This window comes from Balaenoptera ricei, chromosome 3 (genome assembly GCF_028023285.1).
Source record: "Balaenoptera ricei isolate mBalRic1 chromosome 3, mBalRic1.hap2, whole genome shotgun sequence".
Taxonomy (NCBI): Eukaryota; Metazoa; Chordata; class Mammalia; order Artiodactyla; family Balaenopteridae; genus Balaenoptera; species Balaenoptera ricei.
The window spans coordinates 27,256,653-27,280,146 of NC_082641.1; the positions used below are offsets into that span (position 1 = coordinate 27,256,653).

The 23,494-nt window shown below is 38.2% G+C and overlaps 1 protein-coding gene across 1 annotated transcript in view; it reads right to left on the minus strand.

Moving 5' to 3' along the window:
- Positions 1 to 340: 340 nt before the first annotated feature.
- Positions 341 to 23,494, minus strand: part of GOLPH3 (golgi phosphoprotein 3) — a 53,121-nt gene continuing 29,967 nt past the window's right edge. Inside the window, exons 2-4 of the mRNA XM_059916174.1 lie at positions 18,044 to 18,175; positions 12,164 to 12,278; positions 341 to 2,261 (exon numbers count right to left, since the gene is read on the minus strand). Coding sequence (XP_059772157.1) covers positions 1,837 to 2,261; positions 12,164 to 12,278; positions 18,044 to 18,175 — 672 coding nt within the window. The 3' untranslated portion in view covers positions 341 to 1,836. The remainder of the gene's footprint in view (positions 2,262 to 12,163; positions 12,279 to 18,043; positions 18,176 to 23,494) is intronic.

Below are 23,494 nucleotides of genomic sequence, written 5' to 3' on the forward strand. Positions count from 1 at the left end.
TCTTTTTTCATGAGTTAAAACAGGAAATTGGCAAACCAATGCCCATGGCCAGCTGCCTATCTTTTGTAAATGAAGTTTTACTGGAATACAGCCTCACCCATTTATTTGTATTGTCTATGGCAACTTTCATTCAGCAGAGTTGAGTAGCTGCAACACCGTATATGGCTCACAAAGCCTAAAATATTTTCTTAAAATATTTACTATCTGGCCCAATAAGAAAAAGTTTGCCAACCCCTGCATAGAAATATTGCCATACTAAACTAAGGCTAAGTAAAACTTCATCAGAAAGAAAACTAAAACCACAATAATTGGAATACAAAAATACAAATGACATGCTTGCTCTGATTCAGGCACTTTCAAGATCATAGTTTATTTATTACTTCAGATAAAAAGAGAGTATACATATCAGGGAATCCCTTAAAATTCAACTCTAGAGTTATACACCATCTAGTACTTTTGCATTGAATGTTAACCAAAAAAGTCTCTAAACACCTGAAAGCCCCACTAGTAACATGAACTATGGTAATAAAAAATTTGACATTTAATTTGTTCAATATATAGTATTTACATTATGAAACCAATGGAGATATGATAAACAGTGATAAAGAAATAGTAAAAATAAACTCTAAAAAGCAAAGGTTTATATTCTTACAATGTGCTAATTATCATAATTGTATATAAAAATTAAAACATAGCAGAGCTTTCTGTTACAAAACTCTTAATCATCTGAGTTGTAGTCGTTACTTGCTAACGATTTACATGCAACATCTGCTAGTACTGACATCTGATTTTTTTCCCCCAAGAAAGTGTGAGTAGATATTTATTTAAGAGCAGACATTAATTTACTTGTGGACAGAAAAAGATAAAACTGTACTCAAGATTAGTACTGGTCACAAGCCTCTTCTCTACAGAAATGATAAAAATAATAAGACTGAAAAAAATTCCAGAAAGGAGATGCATAGGCAAAGAGTACCATGAATGGCACAGCTCAAAAAATCTTGGGACCAATTAGACACACATGTTTTCTCTCTCCTTCAATGATGAGAGGTCTATTTTGCCATCAAATTACAATGACTGTAGCAAGTAAGGGGCACCAGGTGTACAACTAATTAAACCCTGCAAAATACTCAGATGGGCAGTGGTGGCCAGAAGAAGGAACAACTTCTATATAATTCAAACTATATACAGCATAACTGGAATGCAGCTCATCCCAAACTGGCTGTGTGAAACAATTGGACCTTTATGATTTAATAGTTAAAATTATAACAAGTGTAATAATACAATAGATTTACATGGGAAGCAAGATCCAAGGGGCACTTTATATTATTTACTGTGTATTTCAATTTAAAAATAATTTTGCTAAGTATACATCTCAACTGAGGTCTATGTATAAAATGTCCTAATAGATACAGATATTTACCTTTGGTGAGTTAAAGGCCTTTCTGTGACTTCTGTCTGAATTGCAGGCAGAATGCGAGATGTACATGCACATGTGGGAGAAACTCAACCTGAGGTAATCCAAAAGATGTGCGTGTGAGGAGCCTGGAGGCACTCTGACAGTCAAAGCCCACCAGAACCCAAACAGGCAACAGTGAGGATGGCCACGAGGAATGGAATGCCAGTATGGCAGTGAAACTTTTTTCACAACAGAAAGAGGAAGGCCTCTCGTACCAGCAGAATCCTGCATACATACACAAAAGAAAAAGCCACCCACCATTTCATAAAACAAAAGCCAATTATAGTGTGGGAAGTACAAACTGCAGAAAACCAGAAGTCCCTGGAAGAAAAACGACTGGCTCCCGCGAGAGAAAGGGGGACGCTCGGTTCTGTGCAGGGTCACTTGGTGAAGGCGGCCACCACTGCCCACAGCACCTCGCTGGTGCTGGCCTTCAGACACTCCACCTCAGGGTCTAAGTCCAGGAGCTGCCGCACCCGCTTGGTGGCTAAGTCGTACTGCTCGTCCAGGAGGGGCGCGAACGCGTTCTCCAGGACATCCGAGGCGTGGGCCAGGTAGATGAGGGCCAGCAGGCGCTTGTCCATGCGGTGAGGGTCGTTCACCCATTTGTCGAGAACGGCCTCCTGCACCTTCTTGATGAGGCGCTGCTTAATGTTGTTGTTGGTGAGGGGATGTGTCGTCATGTCAAAAAGAAGGAAGTTCTGTTTCTCGGTTGTCAATACGCCCTTTTCTACCAGGTTTTTAGCTAATCGTTCCCGCACGTTTCTTAACTGATAATGCAATTTTAACGGATTCCACGTCTCGCCTAAAAGAAAGATTCCCGAAGTGAGAAATGATAGGTATTATCTGCTAATCTTATTAAATTTTGTACTGTTAAAATGAACAGTAACATTTGACTTTTTTTCCTCCAGAGAAGCAGAAGAAAATCCACCTATGTTTTCTTGCCAACTAAACCATGAACCCCTTGATGGCCAGGCCTTCGGCTTCTAGGCACCTGGCACATGATTTTCAGGCACAACAGTTACTCAAGCTGAAAGCAGTCTCCAAACCAGCTCCCCTAATGCGGAAATAAGCCAAATATCAATATTAAATTATGTTTGGCTTCTCTCTAGCTACTGTCAAAAAGCAGCCAATAGCAAAATATGAGATTTCATTTCTGTTAAACACCCATCTGCAACAAAAAGAGAAAAGAATTAAAAAGTTCCCTGATTAATAAGTTATTCCTGAACTGCTACATATACCTGACCTATAAAGCTGGGAAGGCCTGTTTAGGCAATGCTATTCTTTGCTGACAAATAATATAAACCTAACTATAGAAGGACAAAACATTTTCATCATTTTAATCTTGTCATCTATGCGTATTTCCCTTTGAGACATAAATACTTAAAATAAAACCAAGGGACTTCCCTGGCGGTCCAGTGGTTTGAGACTTCACCTTCCAATGCAGGAGGTGCGGGTTGGATCCCTGGTCGGGGAGCCAAGATCCCACATGCCTTGGAGCCAAACAACAACAACAACAACAACAACAACAACAAAACACACAAAAAAACCCTCAGAAGCAATACTGTAACAAATTCAATAAAGACTTTAAAAATGGTCCACATCAAAAAAATCTTTAAAAAAAAAAATAAAACCAAATATTTTTCACTAAAACAGTTTTTTCTTTATAGAAGACTAGAAGGAAATATATCAAAATATTAATCTTGATTATTTGGGGGATTATATGTGACAAATTTTCTTTTTTGTAATTTTTGTATTTTCCAAATAATCTCCAATGAACATGTAACTATTTGGGTAATTTGAAAAAAATACTATAGTACCTTTCTAAATTGGGACATGTCAGAGATCAACCACTGGCACTTTTATTATATGCAAAAGCTGAAATTTTATAATATTGAGAAAAACCAAATTGTACTGTCTACTACAGCAGCCATTAACTATATAGGGCTATTAAATTTAAATTAATAAAAAAACTCAGGGAATTCCCTGGCGGTCCAGTGGTTAGGACTCCATGCTTCCACTGCAGGGGGCCCAGGTTCGATCCCTGGTCAGGGAGCTAAGAACCTACAAGCCCTGCAGCACAGCCAAATAAATAAATAAGGAGGGAAAATAACTCAGTTCCTCAGTTGCCCTAGCCACGTTTCAAGTGCTCAACAGCCAAGTGGGGCTAGAGGTTACTGAGCGGACATCACAGAAATAAAACATTTCCACTGTTGCAATTAGAAATCTGCATAAAATATATGAAACAACTGTTCAGATGCTAGTCAAAAGGCAGCCCAGAGCTGTGACCTTTTGAGACAAACCTCACTGAGCCCTACTACTGCCCAAGCTTGCTACCCAAAGGCACATGCCAGGCAGCAGAGCAGAACAGAAGACCTCAAGTAGAGCACAGAACTCACACTGTGTAAAAAGGCAGAGATCAGAGCTGGGGGAGGCTAAGGCAGCTGGAATATGCAAGGCAGAGTACTGGAGAAGAGGGGACTATGCAGAATAAGAGCTCTAGAAATCTGCATGGTGTTCGCTTGAGTCTGGCTAAAAACAAAGCCACATGTGTTATGGTGAGAAACTCCACAAAACAAGGTAAAAAAAAAAAAAAAAAATTCAAGAAAGTTGTAACGTGAACAATTCCAAGAGTTCACAGAGGGCTAGGAAAAATATGCATGCCAATTAGCCTGAGTGGAAAGGTCTCACTGAACACCCAGGACATTCAGAAAGGATTCCAGAAGGATCACATCTTAGTAATAGGGCTAAACTAGCCCTTGAGTAAAGGCTACTCCAGACCTGGCCTAACAAAGCTTACAAACAAACTGATCCACAAGTAACTTAACTGCCTAGCAAAACAAATTTCAACAGTCTTTAAAGACAAACAAAATTCAGCACACAACAACATAGCATTCACAATGTCCAGCATCCAATAAAAATTACTAGACTTGTGAAGAAGTAGAAGAATGTGACCCAAAACTAAGGGGAAAAAAAAATCAATAGAAACAGTCAAACAGGGACTTCCCTGGTGTCTTCCCAGTGGTTAAGACCCTGCACTTCCATTGCAGGGGGCGCAGGTTCGATCCCTGGGTAGGGAACTAGGATCCCGCATGCCACACAACCAAAAAAGAAAGTCAACCAAATCTGACATGACCCAGAAATGACAAGAGACAATGGCATTAGCAGACAAGGAGTTTAAAATGGCTATTATAAATATCTAAATAATTTAAAGGAAAACACAAGCACAATGAAGAGAAAACGAGAGCTTTTCTTTTTTTAAAGGCTAAATGATCTGGAACTGCCATTTTACATTTTGTTATTCACGCTATAAAACTAGGGACTTGAGGGGCTTCCCTGGTGGCGCAGTGGTTGAGAATCTGCCTGCCAATGCAGTGGACACGGGTTCAAGCCCTGGTCTGGGAAGATCCCACATGCCGCGGAGCAACTAGGCCCGTGAGCCACAACTACTGAGCCTGCGCGTCTGGAGCCTGTGCTCCGCAACAAGAGAGGCCGCGATAGTGAGAGGCCCGCGCACCGCGATGAAGAGTGGCCCCCACTTGCCGCAACTAGAGAAAGCCCTCGCACAGAAACGAAGACCCAACACAGCCATAAATAAATAAATAAAATTAAAAAAAAAAAACAAACAAAAAAAGAACTAGGGACTTGAAAAAAAACTGTCAATTAAATAATGAAGAAATGGTACCATGAATCATTATTAAAGTCATCTTCTACATTTAAAGAAAACATAACCGCGACTTCCCTGACAGTCCAGTGGTTAAGACTCCATGCTTCCACTGCAGGGGGCATGGCTTCAATCCCTGGTCAGGGAACTAAGATCCCACATGCCATGAGGCACAACCAAAAAAAAAAAAAAAAAAGAAGATTAAAAGCAAAAAATAAAAATAAAGAAAACAAGAAAAGAAAGATAACCTTTTCAAATAAAAAACCCTGGCAAATCAGCTTCCACAAAAAGAAAAACAATCATTGCATTCAATTTCCTTGATAACTTCAAAAAGTAAAAGAGCTGAAATATATTTGGGGCCCTATTAGATTTTAAAACTTAATAGTATAAAAGAAAAATATAACTCAATAATAAATGAAATTCTACTTACTTTCAATTTCTGGTGTTAAATTAGCCCACACCTACATTTAATGTTAAGAAATCATTAACAAAAACAAAAAACAACGAAAAAAGAGAAATCATTAACAGTTACTTGATGAAGCACTATAGCATAACAGGTTATGAGAGCAAGCTCTGGAGCCAGACTGTTTGGATTTGAATTCCAATTTGGTCATTTCCTAGCAGTGCAACCCTGGGCAAGGCTTCTTACCTCTCTATTCCTCTGTCTTTTCATCTGTAAAGCAATGAAAACAACTCTTTCCAGCTCACAAGGGTTATTATGAGGATTAAGTTAAGTTAAAGACATATCAAGTTCTTACAATAGAGCCTGGTACATGGTAAGCTTGCAATAAACGTTAGCTATTATTATTTATCCATGTGCAGAATCAGCACTTTGGCAGAAAGAGTTTATCCTATTTATAATGGTCTAAAAAAATCATACTAGGTACTGAGAATGCAGACATTAGTAACACATATTTCTCTTTTTTTTTAAATTTATTTATTTTATTTATTTATTTTTGGCTGCGTTGGGTCTTCGGTGCTGCACACAGGCTTTCTCTAGTTGTGACGAGCGGGGTCTACTCTTCATTGCGGTGCACAGGCTTCTCATTGCGGTGGCTTCCCATGTTGCGGAGCGTGGGCTCTAGGCGTGCAGGCTTCGGTAGTTGTGGCACGCAGGCTCAGTAGTTGTGGCTCGCGGGCTCTAGAGCACAGGCTCAGTAGTTGTGGTGCACGGGCTTAGCTGCTCCGTGGCATGTGGGATCTTCCCGGACCAGGGCTTGAACCCGTGTCCCCTGCATTGGCAGGCAGATTCCTAACCACTGCGCCACCAGGGAAGTCCTAGTAACACATATTTCTAACTCTAGATATTTTAAATCAAATGAAGGGAACATTCATAATATAACAACTAACTGTACTTAACTGGCTAGAATAAGATATAAATAGGGCCATAAAAACAATATGAACCAAGAGCCCAGAGGAATAAGAAATTACTTGAGTTTGATGTTAAGGGCACACATCTTTCAAAGGTTAGTTATAACTTTCATTTTTCAATTGTTGTACCAACCCACTCTCTCCCCAATAAATGCCTGCCGTAACTTTCACCAGACAGTTTGGGTTTTGTTTTGTGCTTTCTAATATCATTGGCACGTGGTAGGCAGCCTAAGGCACCAGGCTAGAATTAGCTAGGTTGTGTTTTCCAACATTCTTAAATTACTTTTGGAAATTCAAACTAATAAACACAAAATAATCAATAGCCAAATTCACGTAAAAGCCCATAAAAAACTAGAGTTCAAATCCAAGGTTAATTAATTAACTATACTCATAATAATAATTTGTGAGTTATCAAAGAAGTACTATTCCCTGGCAACTCACTAGTCAATTAGGAAGTTATTCTATGTCTCAGAAAACATCTTGGCTATCTATTCTCAAGTAATTGTTGGGGCGGGACGGGGGGTGTTTAAGATTATTCTAAGAAACTTATAGGTCAATTTCTCTTTATAGACCTAAAAAAAACAGAAATCCCTCTGATGTTGCTATACAATGATTTTTTTCCTCTCATTGGAAATAAATGGTATTAGCAGTTTATAATTCACTGTCTATTGTATTGAAGTCATGCTAATAAGGCTTATCCACACCTTATCCACAATTAAATCTTACATACTGCACCCAATAGAACAAGAAATGCTTATTACAAAGTTCCTGTGACAAATTCCTCAAATCCAAAATATGCTACCTTAGTTTAATGTTGCTACTAAGAAAGAGAAGAGCCTGAACACAGACCAACCTTCAAATAATGTGTTCCATTTATGACTGGACCTTCTTGTGGGCAATCATTTCTGCCTCGGAGGAAGTAACAAAAAAGGACTCAGACATCATCATCTTTTGATGCAGTTCCCTGGAAAAGGGCAAATCTTGTGTGCCCACTCCAACAAAAATGTTATTCAGCTTTCCTCAGATATTTTTTAAAAATGAAAAAATCCCGTAAGCAGAAAGCTGAACCAGTATGGGTAATATGTAAATGTTGTTTGATACTATTTTGAACACTCCAAAAAAGGCACGATAAAATAACTGAGTGGTGGGACTTCCCTGGTGGTACAGTGGTTAAGAATCCACCTGCCAATGCAGGGGACACGGGTTCGAGCCCTGGTCCAGGAAGATCCCACATGCCGCAGAGCAACTAAGCCCGTGCGCCACAACTACTAAAGCTCACGTGCCTAGAGCCCGTGCTGCGCATCAAGAGAAGCCACCGCAATGAGAAGCCTGTGCACCACAATGAAGAGTAGCCCCTGCTCACCTCAACTAGAGAAAACCCGTGCGCAGCAACAAAGACCCAATGCAGCCAAATATAAACATACATACATACATACATACATACATACATACATAAATAAATAAATAACTGAGTGGTCAAAGTGTCTTGGCATCCTGACATTTCTGCCTTTTATTTTATTTTTGTCTATTTGGGCTTTTGTTTTTTTAATTTTTTTATTTTGGTTGATTTACACTTCCGTCTTTTATTTTAAAAGAACCAAATTAATCTAAATCCAAAGAATAAAGTTACCCCTGAGATTAGCATACTTAAGACAACAGTATAAACTGGGGTGGGAGGAGGGGAGTTGGTTAAGTGAAGAGAAGATACAATAAAGGTTTAACCTATACTATCTACTAAAAGATTTAGCTGCTTCAATTTAAGCAGAATGTTGAATTCATCTTTTAAATATACTGTAACAAACCCCCAATGGAGGAATAATGTTCAAAATTCTAGATTAAAATATGTTACTGTGATCCATATTGTCATTCATCCTAAATTACTCACTATGCAAAAAAGACTTTATAAGTTATACAAGCAAATTTTAAATGTATAGAATTTATTTATAGTTCACTCTTTTATAAAGGAAACTGAGAAGTATATACGGAGAGGAAAATTTCTTCAAAGGTTATTTATATCCCACTGCCCAACAATTATTTCAGTGAAAATGACATACTGGCAGGCACCTAAATAATTTCACTACAAAAAATTTCCATCTTCCTTGACATCATGTTACCAAAAAAAAGCAGCTTTATTCATAAATTTGGCAATCTAGCGACACCTTGTGACCAAACTGATCAATTACATGTCTTAAGACTTCAGAAAGCAAAAAATACTGTTCTTGAAAACAAAGTAGTCTTTAAACTTTTTACTCTTTGCCTCAAATACACATATTTATTAATTTTTTTAATTAACAAGATATATAAGTAATATTTAAATATCACTAATTTTAACATGTATATATGCACACTGTAAATAACAGTAAGATGAACCCCTGGGTATCCATCCTCCCACCCCAGGTAAAGAAGAAAGCTTCATCAAGACCTTAGATGCTTCCCTTGTGTCTTCTCTGCCTCAGAGGTAACCACCAAACAAACTTAGGTTAATCATTCTTTTTTCTTTACATATAGTCTCACCATCTATGCACGTATCCCTCAACAACACAGTACAATACATAGTTTTGAAAACCTAGTAACAAGTACAGACTTAACTGTGTAAGGATAGGTCCACCAATTTTACCACCCCCTCTAAGCCCTCTGAACAGGAACACTTCCTTCTTTCTGTCTCATTTTTACCTTTCAAAGGCCCAATCCAAGTTCCACTTCCTCCAACTACTAAAGCTCCCAAGGATTTCTTTTCTCTGGGCTACTGCACTTTCACAGAACCATACTATTAAACTCTAATCTGTTATCAATCCGTTATTAGAAATACACAACTGGGGACTTCCCTAGTGGTCCAGTGGGTAAGACTCCGTGCTCCCAATTGCAGGGGACCCGGGTTTGATCCCTGGTCGGGGAACTAGATCCTGCATGCGTGCCGCAACTAAGATCCCGCATGCTGCAACTAAAGATCCTGCATGCTGCAACTAAAGATCCAGTGCAGCCTAAATAAATAAATAAATAAACAGAAATATACAACTGTTCTGCAAATGAATTTTAAGATTCTTTTAGTATGGAAGCACTTCTTTTTAAGTTTCATAGTACCTACATCAGTATTGTTGCAATAACTGGTATTTGATACCACTCATTATTTTGAAGCAACTAAAAAATTTTAGATCAACAAACTGACCCACAGAACTGAACACGTAAAAATGGTTAAAATGGTGTTAGGTTGGATACAATTTTTTATTAAAAATCAGCAAGCACTAGCAGTACTTTTAACTAGGTGTGAAGTAGATATTTTCTTAATTTAAAAGAAATGTGCTTTTTTCTCCTTCTCCCACTCTGGATTCCTTTCTTTTACGCTGAAATTACAGGTCATTCCTATTATACATTATATTATATCCTATTATACATCAGGAACATGCAACCAAAGTGCTATAGGTGATATTTTGGCATTTACAGCCATCCTAAACTTCACAGGATGTTGTTTAAAAAAATTTAAAAACCACTTTCTTCGTATTAGCTTCTTGGTTTACACAAATTCCTAACTCAAATGGACACTGTTTCACAAAATCTTAATTATATTTAATACTTTTGAGAAAAGCTTATAGACTTCTGCCCTCCTTTCACTCAACCAAGTGAGAACAGCGCACACAGCTCAAGTTGAAAACCACTTTCATTTATCATACACATTGAGTACTGGATAAGCTACATGCATAAAATGTTACATAACAGGTAAAGTTTAAGACACATAGAGCCACCTTAAACGGTGAGATTCAACTCTTTGCAAGCCATACTCCCTGTGTACCATGCATACATAACAAAGGAAATCCAGTGGTCTAAGATATATTATTAACCCAAATCCCAATGTGCCATTAACATATATGATGTAAGATAAAGAGACTGTTGATGGATGAAGCATCTGAAAACACCTCCACGTGCTAAGTGGCACCAAAGTGACATCAAAAACATTGACGTTAAGGCAAGACAAACTATATTCCATAAAAAGAACTTTAAGCACTCTGACTTACCTGACATACCTCCCAAAAAAAGTAACTACAACTTGAGAAACCCTCCTTTTGGTCAGCTGAGAACCTAATTACAAATTCTAATTTGCACCACGGGAAGTGGTAATGGCCAACAATGGCAGCACAACATGAGCACAACACAAAGACTGCTTAGGCCAGTGAACTCCAGAGAATGTAGAAACGATCCATCAGTTAGAAGGTATTAGCACTTCTATTTTTATCTCAAAAAAATCATATTTGCTAATATTTAACATATGGAGTTAACATCATACCCTCACTGAGTCTTTGTCAGCTGGCCACAGTTTGCTGAATAGGTGGAAGGCTCACCCAAAGAGGGCTGACAATGTTCTGAGCACTGTGACATATAGTCTTGGTATGTGCTGAGTAAGTACCTAGTTTTAACCAAACAAACTTTCATCAAATGGGTAAAGTAATTTTAAAAGATTTCCTACAAAAAAAATTATCATTGAAGACAACATCAATATCACAACCACAAAGAAGGAAAAAGGGTCACATTAAAGTTTCTCTTACTCAATGAGGTAAAAAGAAAGTTATCAGCAGATCTACAAGAGGGTGGTCAAAGAAAACCCCTCAAAATTATCAAGACAAACTTGTAAATAAGCTTATGTTCTCTACCAATAAGAAGGAAGAATGAACCCTGCCATAAGTATAAAGTGCCCATTTATTGTCCTACTACCTAAGTTTGGAATATGTGTATTCACATTATAAATAAACAAACATGCAAAACTCAATCTTTTACTGATATAAGAATATCTTCATAATACAACTATTAATTTAGAAACTCTATTTATAAGTGAGAAAAATGACATCATGTTAATTACCAATCTCTGACAACCTCCAAAGGTTTTTAAAACAGTCTAAATAGCAATATATTTGAACATGAAGTGAAGTGATCATAGATGTATGCAGAAGCTATGTTTTATATAACAGTAGAGAGGAACAACAAGCTAACTCAGGTCCTATACTCAAGGAGTTTACTATCTAAAGATTAGACAAATACACAAATAACTTTAAAATAAATGTAGTCATTAGTGCTATCAACCAAGTAGGTGTTCCTTCCTACAGCTGCACTTCCTGTCTCCTTAAAGTTAGAGGAGGCCATGTGACTTGCTCTGACCAATGAAACCTGAACCACATGTCATTTCTGAGCAGAAATTTAAGAGCCTGGGTGATCTGTTATTCTCTTCTTTCCTTTACAGTAGTGACTGACAGTGCTCCAGATGGTGGCAGCTCCATCTGCCCAGCTGCCAAAATGAGAATGAAGTGGCCTGTGACTGATTTACAGTATGAGTGAGAAATAAACTGTTGTTTTAAGCCACTGAGGTTTTAGGGTTGCTTGTTACCACAGCTTAACCCAGTCTATCCAGAATAAGGTAGCATGAAGTAATTTTGATAAAGAATGACAGGAGCTAAGGAAGCTAAGGAAGTATACAATATCTGATTCACATCTGCTCTGTTTTGTTAAAGGTGATGAAATTTTAAAAACCACTATTTTCCCTATTTAGTGACTGATTAACTTTCAAGATTGCCTAACTAACTAAACAAGCTTTTGGCTATTTTGTCTAAGTTCCTTTCAAAAGGATTTTAAACTTTTACAAAAATCTTTCAGAGAATTCAGTTTTTAGTTTATACACAGAAGCTTACCACTAAGTAATTCAATCCAGTTCTGGACCGTTTCTGGAGGCTGAGTCTCCTTAACGTGCTTTAGAGCTTCATCAAGAAGAACATCCCCTGTTGGAGCATCTGACTTACAAATCACCTAAAATGTAATCAACAAGAATCACATGATCTACTTGATCTTTTTAAACAAAAAACTTAAACAATTATGCAAACATTTCATTATGCTTAAAGCCCCAAGTGTTCATACTGTATCAAAGTTCAGATTTTAAACTAATTCCATACTAAGGAAATCCAATATTTAACCTAACCGGATTAGCCACAATCATGAACGAAAATTTAGCTACCGTGCAATAATTAGGAAAGCAAAATGGTAGAACAGTTTATACTCATCATAATTCCTTTTACTGCTAAACCTTGGGCTATTTGATCCTGAAATTCATTTTTTAAACATTTATTAGTTATAGAAACAGACTCAATTATATATAAGAATTCAATATATAATAAAGGTGGCATTTCACATCAGTAGAGAAACTAATTTTTCAATAGATATTACTGAAACAACTGGCTAACAAATTAGAGGTAAAGTAAGACTTGGCTCCTCAGAGCTTATACCACAATAAAAGATAAAGATTTAAATATGAAATATAATTGAGGGGATGAGAAAGTTTTCTCAAAATTGTGGCAACAAGCAGAATCCTTGAAAATACCAATAGGTCTGATTACGTAAAATTTTGAAATACTACAAAACTTTAAGTTAAGATGGATATAGAATCCACTTTAAGAGTAGAAAAACCAGAGGTAGGGTATGAGAGAAGAAAAGGCTACACTGCTTTAACCAAGTACTAGATCTTTATAGCCTTATAACGTTCTTGGCTAAACAACAAATTTCTAGTTGAAATTCTATAATATCAAAGTTGAATTTGTTATATTACTTTACATTACCTATTAAGATGTTATGAAATTTAACAGTATTATTTTTAAAATGGGAGTCTTCCCTCAAACTTGTCCTTGACAATACGTCCTTTCCTTTTTGCTCAATCTTATGAAAGGTTAAAAAAAAAATACGGTATCTGAGACAACATGGCCCAATGGAAATATAATTAGAACCAGAAATACAAGCCACAAATCTATTTTTAAAATTTTTAGTAGTTATATTTTTAAAAATGAAAACAGGTGAAATTAATTTTAATATATCTGATTTAACCCACCATAGCCAAAATACTGACATGTAATAAATATTTTTAAATTGAGATTGTTTTACATTCTTATTTTTCCATAGTAAGTCTTCAAACATCCAGGGTGTTTTTATTTACAGCATGTCTCAATTTGCACTAACCACATTTCAAGTGTCTGGCTCATAGCCACATGTGGCTAGTGGCTACCATCCTGGACAGTGCAGATATAGAACATCTTCATCATCACAGAGTTTGATTGGCAAGTACTATTCTAGACCATGTTTTTAGTAGGGGGTCAGAGAGAATAAGAAAAAAAAAAGGAGAACTTTGGGATAAAAAGTTGTATGTCTATATGCTATGGTCATGCCACCACTTCTTACTTCTCACTTACTCCCTAAATCTACTTCCATCTGGCCTGAACACCCAGTGCATGCCCACCCCTTTGAGAATGGTCTCACGTTGACAATAAGCTGGGTATAGTTGGATCTTTCTTCTTATGAAGTTCTGCCCCCCAAATCTCTCTCAGATGGACTATTTTTCTCCATCACCTCTGCAATCATTCTAATCTACCTAATCTGATTAACTTTCCTTGGATTAAGTTTCCTAACTAGCTTCCCTGAACTAGTTTTAGCCTTTTTCAATCCATACTCCTCACTGATCTTTCTAAAGGTAAATCTTATCATGACATTTCAGCTTCCGCTTAAAATTCTTCAATAACTCAGAGCAAGTTCCAACTCCTTAACAAAATTCAGCAATGTGTGGCCCACTAGTAAATATTCCTGCCCATACATATAATTTATATTTAGGGTTTTTCTTCTTGGAGGACAAGCCTCATTCTTAAATGCAAACAAATAACCAAGGACGACAAGACACTTGAAAGTCTTCAACAAGGAAGAGACCAAAAGAGAAAATAAGAACTGAAGAAACAGATAACACAGATAAAGAAAACTCTCAAAAGAGCAGTAATATCCTCAGGGATTTAAAAGAAAATCTTATATCCATAAAACAAGAAGAATAAGAAGCCACGATGGGCTTCCCTGGTGGCGCAGTGGTTGAGAATCTGCCTGCCAATGCAGGGGACACGGGTTCGAGCCCTGGTCTGGGAAGATCTCACATGCCGCAGAGCAACTGGGCCCGTGAGCCACAACTACTGAGCTTGCGCGTCTGGAGCCTGTGCTCCGCAACAAGAGAGGCCGCAATAGTGAGAAGCCTGTGCACCACAATGAAGAGTGGCCCCTGCTCGCCGCAACTAGAGAAAGCCCTCGCACAGAAACAAAGACCCAACACAGCTAAAAATAAATAAATAAATAAATAAATAAAATTAAAAAAAAAAAAAGAAGCCATGATAAAAAAAAAGGTTCCTGGAAATCAAAAACATGAAAGCCACAATAAAAAACTCAACAGAGGGTTAAAAGGTAAGAGAGACCAAGAGAATGTCAATTATATCTCAAAAAAGCTAGGAAACAAACCAGAAAGAAAAATAACATAAAAATCAGAAAGAAAATAAAGAACAGCCAAGAGGTCCACTCCACCTTATACAGTTCTAGAAACAGAGTGAAGATACAAGAAATAAAACTTTCCAAAATCAAAAGACACACATTTCTAGATTGAAGAAGTCCAAGCATAGTGACTTTTTAAAGACCCACATCAAGGCATATTATACAATTTCAGAACACTAGAGATAAACAGAAGATCTTAAATGCTTCCAGAGAAGAAAAAACAGGTATCATACAAAGAATGAAAATCAGAAGGGCATCAGACTTTAACAGCAACTCTGTATACTAGAGGACAATAGGGAAATGCCTTAAAAATTCTGTGGGAAAAATCTTAACATTCTATTCCCAGCCAATCTGTCAAATAGAAATATGGTACAATAAAGGAATTTTCAGGCATGCAAAGTCTCAAAACATTTTCCTCCCACGAGGGTGGAAGAAAACATTAGATCCAGAAAACAGGGGGCTGAAGCAGTAAAAAAAAAGTGACAGGAAGTCCCAGTAGAACCAAAGCATAACCAGTCCAAACTGGAGCACAGGCAAATTTTAATGGAGTTATCTGATGTATCTGAACATTTGAAAATTAATAATCTAACTTTTCTCTGATGGAGCATGTAAGAAAAAAGGAGAGCTACATAGAAAACTTTAAAAAAAGGGATTAACTCTAGAAAAAAACAAAACTATCTAAGAAAGGAAATCATAGGATATAAACTTAACTCTACAGAAAACAGTATTAATATAGTTGTAACAATATAAAACAATCATTACTGTTTTGCCAAAAATTATGATATAACTCTATTAGGAAGATTGAAAGGTAGCGGTAAAGAGTGGTATGTAAGAAAGCCAAATATTCATCTATTTTGTTGCCTGCGCTGGGTCTTCGTTGCCGTGTGCGGGCTTTCTCTAGTTGCGTCAAGCGGGGGCTGCTCTTCATTGTGGTGCGCAGGCTTCTCATTGCGGTGGCTTCTCTTGTTGCGGAGCATGGGCTCTAGGCGCGTGGGCTCAGTAGTTGTGGCACACGGGCTCAGTAGTTGTGGCTCACGGGCTTAGTTGCTCCGCGGCATGTGGGATCTTCCCGGACCAGGGCTCGAACCCGTGACCCCTGCATTGGCAGGCAGATTCTTAACCACTGCGGCACCACGGAAGGCCCGCAAATATGCATCTATTTTAAGTAATAGATGTAAGTAAGTAAAGAGCATCTCCAACTGATTTATCAAGAAATGGCAGTATAAGCTTATTTAGAAATATGGAGGTAAATGCCCAAATAAGTGAAAACTGTCGCAAGTCGCAAGCTGAATGGTGACCCCCAAAAGGTGTTCATGTCCTAACCCCCAGAATCTAACCCTTAATAAATATTTGTAGATAAAATTAAGTTAAATCAGATCTGGAGATGAGATTGTCCTGGATTATCCAGATGAGCCCCAACATGCAATGAAAGTGTCCTTATGAGTGACATACAAAGGAGAGGGTGATGTAAAAACAGAGGACAGAGAGAGATGCAGCCAGAAGCCAAGGAAAGCCTCAAAGCCATCAGAAACTAGAAGAGGCAAGGAACAGCACATTGTGGCCTCCAGAACTGTAAAGAGAATTAACGTCTGTTGTTTCAAGCAACCAAGTCTGTGGTAATTTGCTAAGGCAGCCTTACGAAACTAATACAAGGACTGAGAATGGCTGCCGCCCAGATACAAGACTAAGGAGTGGGGAAGGGCAGGTAGAAGACTGCTATCTTTTTTGTTGTCAGTCTTTAAGTACAATTTGATTTTATAACTATCATATATGTATTATCTTAATATAATCAATCATTATTTTTAAATGAATAGATTAAATCATATTGGAGTATTTTTCCAAAAGACCTATCAACTGCCTAGTTAAGATCATACAAACAAGTAGATTGAAATAAAAAGCCCATGCAGGCAGGGAACATGTGTCTCTTGGTCTCCAGTGTATCCCCAGAGTCAAGCACAATGCATGGAAGACTTAAGCACTAAATAAGTAAATGATGAATGAATAAATGAATGAAAGAGCAAATAATTTGTTGATAATCAACACAAAACTGGTTCCTGTTCCAAAAAAAAACAAACAGTATCAAAATCTTTTCACTTTAGGTCAGGGCTCCATAACATTAATGTAAAATTACTTGTAATTTCTATTATTAGTAGTAACCAATGTGTGTATTTCATTGATAATTATAATGACAAATTCTTAAGGTTTCTGTCCTCCATAAATCTATGGTTGTACAGTAAAACAAATAAAAATTTTATTCTGCTTTATGACATAGATATCTAAAACAGTAACTTCAAAACTAATCTCATGCCAGCTCATTTGACTCTAAATGACTAGATTTAATTTTAATATTCCACGAGGAATATTTTCTGCCATACCGTGTTTACTTTGCATACAACCTTCAAGAATACATTTCTTTCTTTCCTATAGGATTATTACTCTCTCTGGCATATCAATCAAAAAATGTTCAGTTTTCACCTAAAACTTTTTGGATTTCATTATAAGACAATGTATTAAGGAAAAAATAGCTTTGAAACACCCCACGTCCCCCAAGAAACAATGACAGACTAGAAGAGAAAGAGTCTTGAGTATTTTAGATTGAGGTTAAAGTTAGAAATTCTAAAAACTAGTCAATAATACCTCTATTAACACAGACCTTCACAGTGGAGAGGCGGAGATCTGAAAACTATTTGTATTCTGGCAAAAAGATCAACAGCCTATGGATAGTTAATTTGCACAATACCACTTTTGAGTAGTTATGTCAAGTCTTCCAAATCATGGCTTTCAGGAGCAGCAAATAAAGTTTGGAGTCTTTCTGAATATGTAGGATGCAATGGCCAGTGATCCTAACAATGAATTACATTACTCATTATGCGCAAAGAACCAAAAACCCAAGGATGCAAGAAAAGATATGGAAACATGATTCAACAAAGACTTAACTTTAAAATCAACTTCTCTTCTTTAATTTTTGAAAGCTATTAGTAAACAACAAGGTTCTACTGTATAGCACAGGGAATTATATTCAATATCCTGTGATAAGCCATAATGGAAAAGATTATTTTAAAAAATGCATGTATATGTATCACTGAATCACTTTGCTGTAAGCATAAATTAACACAACGTTGTAAATCAACTATACTTCAATAAAAAAGAAAACTGTTAGTAGAAACAGTCTTCATTTTTAGGCAGCACAAACTCTTTAAAAAGGAGATGTTATATAGGCCCCCTCTTACCTTTCTTGTTAACAGACTTTTACGTCTCATTCCACAAGCCTCTAGCTGTAACCTTCCTCTCAACGCTAATTCAATTAACATACAGCCACGTAATCCAGATGATATACAGTCATTCCAAAATGATGTGTAACCCTATTTAAAAAAGAAAACAAAAGAGCTAATTTACTTTGAACTCAGAGTCAAGAACAGAAATACTTTTTAGCCAAAGTTATCTCTTGTGCCTTTTACCTTGCATGTCTTTCCATAATTAAAATTAAAATACTGAAAAAATACAGTTACTATACATTATTAAACTAGGATTTTCAGGGACTTACTGTCTTTTCACCACTTTCCTTACATGTAGATAAACAACAAATAACTTTGGAACTCACTAAGTTATGAGCTAATTAGGCTCTTGCAGATTGCAGGCATCAGGGCTCACCGACTCAGTTAACCTTAGATTATAGTGGTTTATTACTAGTATATGTGGGCAAATTAAGAAGCTCAGGAAAAATAATCTAGCCCAATGTAGCCTCATGGAGAATTAGAACATCATTCAATGCTGTTTACAATAAAAATACAAGGTTATATTTGGAAGAATATATCAGAAAACTTACATATGGGGCCATGCCTAAAGTTCTGAATAACAAACTGTAAAGCGATTGGATTCCCCCACCCCACCAAGAGAAATTTAAGGGCAACATCCAAGGTGGAAAAACAGCCAGACAGAATGAGATTGATAGACATCCAGGGATCTGGGAATTCTCAAGTGAAACAGGCATCACCAGATAAAGTCAGGGCACTCTTTGAGAGCTAATAACTGGGACTGTCCAAATTATGAAGCTATGAACTTTGCCAGCAGAGTTGCCAGCTATTAGTTTAAAGTACCCAACTCTGAAGAGAAAGCAGAAGCTATAAATGGTTCTGGTTAAGGCTCAGAACAAGGTAACACGTAATTCTGATGGGAGGGAGAACAGGTCAATGGATCCTTTGAAGAATGGAGGGCCAGGAATAGGGAGGCCTAGACCCTTGGTTTCGGTACTGTCTTGAGGTCAGTCTTGGTACGTTGCCAGGTCACAGTGGTCAGCTTGTATTTAAGAAGATGACTGACCATCAGGGTCCATGGGACTTCACCACTGACACAAGGACTTAAATGACGAAGCTACCGCTTCTGAGAATGAAGGCTTTGGGAAAATAAAAATTTGGATGAAGGGAGCCACAAGGAGATCAACAAAAATATGAATTCAAAGAGGGAGATTTAAATGTGAGGCAGGGAAAGCAAACACTGACTAGGTTTGAGGGAATCCTCTTAAACTTAAGTGTTAGGGATCTGATTAAATTAAGACTGCCAGATATTAGCTAAGTGGTTAATAAGACCAATAACTTACAGACATTAGGTACAAACGATGGCTTCTGTATCCATCCAAAACAATTAAAGCCCTAGGAAGCCTAGGAATGGATTCACATAAAATCAAAGTTACAGCTATCGGGCTTCAACTGGCCTGGACAGACAGATGGAGTTCCTAGGTGAGCCTCTAAAAACTATAAACAATAGAGTACACCTCATAAAACAGTGATGGACGTAGACAGGACAATGCCCTGTCTCTGCAGCCTGGAAATTTCAGATGAACAGTACTCGTTAGAAGCTTACATTTGCTAGCAGAGAACGAAATACACCTCAGCCTCAACTGCTCTCAGAGTAATGGCATACCCAGAGATGTCAGCAAAATGGAGTCTCTAATAACAGACGTCAAAGATCTACATTTAATGAATGGCTTTTGGGCATTAACATAAAAAGACACATGCTTAAACAGAATTGATTTCATGTGGGAAAATAGACAAATGGGCGCGGACAGTTCTGTAGCAAAGCTTCTGGGACACATGAGCAATATTCCAAAAATAAATGAAGCCATCAAAGCCATACCAAGGGGCTTCCCTGGTGGCGCAGTGGTTAAGAATCCGCCTGCCAATGCAGGGGACACGGGTTCGAGCCCTGGTCCAGGAAGATCCCACATGCCGCGGAGCAACGAAGCCCGTGCGCCACAACTACTGAGCCTGCGCTCTAGAGCTCGCGAGCCACAACTACTGAAGCCTGCGCGCCTAGAGCCCGCGCTCTGCTACAAGAGAAGCCATCGTAATGAGAAGCCCGCGCACCACAAGGAAGAGTAGCCCCCGCTCACCGCAACTAGAGAAAGCCCATGAGCAGCAACAAAGACCCAACACAGCCAAAAATAAATAGATTAATTAAAAACAAAACAAAACAAAAAAGCCATACCAAGCAACAGAACAGTCCAGCATGTTGATGACACCTGGTAAAATCTGCATCATAAAAGTAGGATCAGGAATTAAGCAAGTTGCAGGAGGTAGGAGGCGGGGGAGAAAGGGTACTAAAAAGGGAAGTGTTAAATTAAAAACTTTTATGGCATTACTGGATAAAATGACAACACCATCCTTAAGAATTACATCTATTAGAGGGAAAGCAGTATGTTGGAAAAGAGTCAAGTGAATCTGGTCATGATCTAGGCCAGCAAGATTCTGCAGTAAATCCATGTCACAACACATGCGAGCAGAGCTACTGAGAAGCCGGAGCACCAGCTTAGGCCTTGCCAAGTGCTAAAGAGCCCTTACATCTTTTAATCTCTAGTGTTAACCTTAAAACTAGATTTCATCGATCCCCAAACATATATTTTAGAAGTTTAGTATCTCCATATGAGATAACAGATGCTAAACCTACTGTGGTAATCATTTCATGATACAGGCATGCCTCAGAGATAACACGGGTTTGGTTCCAGACTACCACAATAAAGCCAATATCACAATAAAGCAAGTAACACAAATGTTTTGGTTTCGTAGTGTATATAAAAGTTATATTTACACTATACTGTAGTCTATTAAGTGTGCAATAGCATTATGTCTTAAAAAAAAAGTATATACCTTAATTTAAAAATACCTTATTGCTAAAAAATGTTAACCGTCATCTGACTACGCAGCATTGCCACAAACCTTCAATTTGTAAAACATACAATATCTGTGAAGCACAATAAAGCAAAGCACAATAAGGTATGCCTGCATATGTAAATCAAACCATGATGCTGTACACTTTAAATTTATATAGTGATGTATGTCAATTATCTCTCAATAAAACTGAGGGAAAATGTTTTTTTGTTTTGTTTTTATTTTATTTATTTATTTATTTATTTATTTATTTATTTATTTATTTATTTATTTATGGCCGTGTTGGGTCTTCGTTTCTGTGTGAGGGCTTTCTCTAGTTGCGGCAAGCGGGGGCCACTCCTCATCGCGGTGCGCGGGCCTCTCACTATCGTGGCCTCTCCCGTTGCGGAGCACAGGCTCCAGACACACAGGCTCAGCAATTGTGGCTCACGGGCCTAGTCGCTCCGCGGCATGTGGGATCTTTCCAGACCAGGGCTCGAACCCGTGTCCCCTGCATTGGCAGGCAGATTCTCAACCACTGTGCCACCAGGGAAGCCCGGGAAAATGTTTTATCTCTGATATTGGGATGCATTTTTAAATAGATGGTACCTTAGATTAAAGGAAATATGGTATTGTAACTACTGAGCTAACCTTAACCCATGGAAGAGGGAAGAGACAGGTGGCATAGGCCTCACAGGTGCCCAGCAGTGTAATGATGAACTAGAGCCTACCATGTCAATTACTGGGCATCTTAAAACTTGGTACAAGATTGGGTGACTGAACATCCAGATCCAGGCATGCCATCAATCCACCTGACTTCTCAGTGGAAAAGAGTTTATAAGAGCAGGTCAGTAACAACCACATTGCCCAGAGGATTTTGTCCTCAGATAAACCACTACTCTCTGAAACAATTACAAGAAGCTGCAGTCTAAACAGGATGGTTATATATTCAGGGCATGAATGTGTTTATGCCCCAGTAAAAATCTTATACCGTATCTGTCAAAAAGGCAAGCCAGCCACATTAAAAAAGATGGTTAAAATAGGTGAGGAAGACCTGACAGTATCAAGCAGTTTACGATTTGGTTCAAAAGCACAACTAGCTACATGTGCAACCATACCGTGAGAGAGTAAAGAAATAGCAAGGATGGGGAATTCCCTGGCAGTCCAATGGTTAAGACTCGGTGCCTTCACTGCCGTGGGCCCGGGTTCAAGCCCCGGTCTGGGAACTAGGATCCCACAAGCTGCACAGCAAGGCCAAAAAAAGAAAGAAAGAAATAGCAATGATGATTATTATAACAAATTATGACTATGTATTCAGTGACACTGCACAGCTCTTGTGCTTGGAAGCCAATAATCATTTCAGATCCCCCCAATGGGTATGAGACTCTACCACCAGCAATGGAGGAAATAGCTTCATATCCCAGGTTAGTCCAAGGATAGGGTACTAGTGCTCAAAGTTCAGGGTCACACCAAGGGAGAACCACTGGCCAGGCAATCAACTTACTGATAAAGAAGCAGCACTGCGCTGGGAATACTAGTAGCCACAGTATCTTGAGGATGTCCCCCACTCACTGTAGAAGACTCAACTGGGTCCTGATGGAGGCTGGACAACCACCAAAAAAAAAAACTATTTTGGGGCCCTACAAGTTCAAGATTATGATCAGAATCAGCTCCTACTCCTAAAATAGAATGGGAGAGGCAGAGATATGCCAAATAGAGGTGGATCATACACTGCCCTCACAGAATCCAGAGAAACATGATTTCATTAGGTTCATGGATCCAAAACAAGGGGAAACATGCAAGAATAAACGGGCACATTAAGACCCTAATACGGTTTTCCTGGTGAGTTGCGCTGCTAGAAAATCAAAACAGGCACATTCAAAAGTCATACCATGTGCAGCTCACAAGCCTCCAACAAAACCAAGAACAGAACACAAGAGACAGGGAATCAGAAGGCCCTGGAAACTAATGCAAAGCACCTCTACTTGCCTTTCACCAACAATCTACTTTAATAATTACAACTAATAATAACCAGGTAGGTGGAGACTTTCCCAATGGAGAGCCAGCTAAACTGACTACAGAGTGCTCCAATCAATCTTACGTTGTTGGTAATACTCAGCATCAGACACTCAGACAAATGGCCAACCTTTAGGCAGACCTCAAGAGAAGCTTGTAACTTAAACTGTGATAAATGACCTTTATCATATAGTATGCCACTCAGAAGCAAGGAGCTAAGTAGAAAGAATGAATGGTACAGTAACAAATGAGGCAACGATACGAGGGACAAGCTCTGCAGACACAATCCTTCCCTCAGTGGGCAGTTCCAAGATCTAAACTTAGGGGACAGAGACTACATATATGAAACCTGATGTTGCTGTAGATCTAAGCAACAACCTCCAACACAACTTTTTCTCAGTGATAAGATAACATTTATTTGGATCTCTATTTGCCTGATTCCCTTTTCTTCTCAAGTGGCTCAACTTGAATAGAGGAAAAGGGAAATGCTCACTGGGTCCCTAAATATACAAACACTGAGTT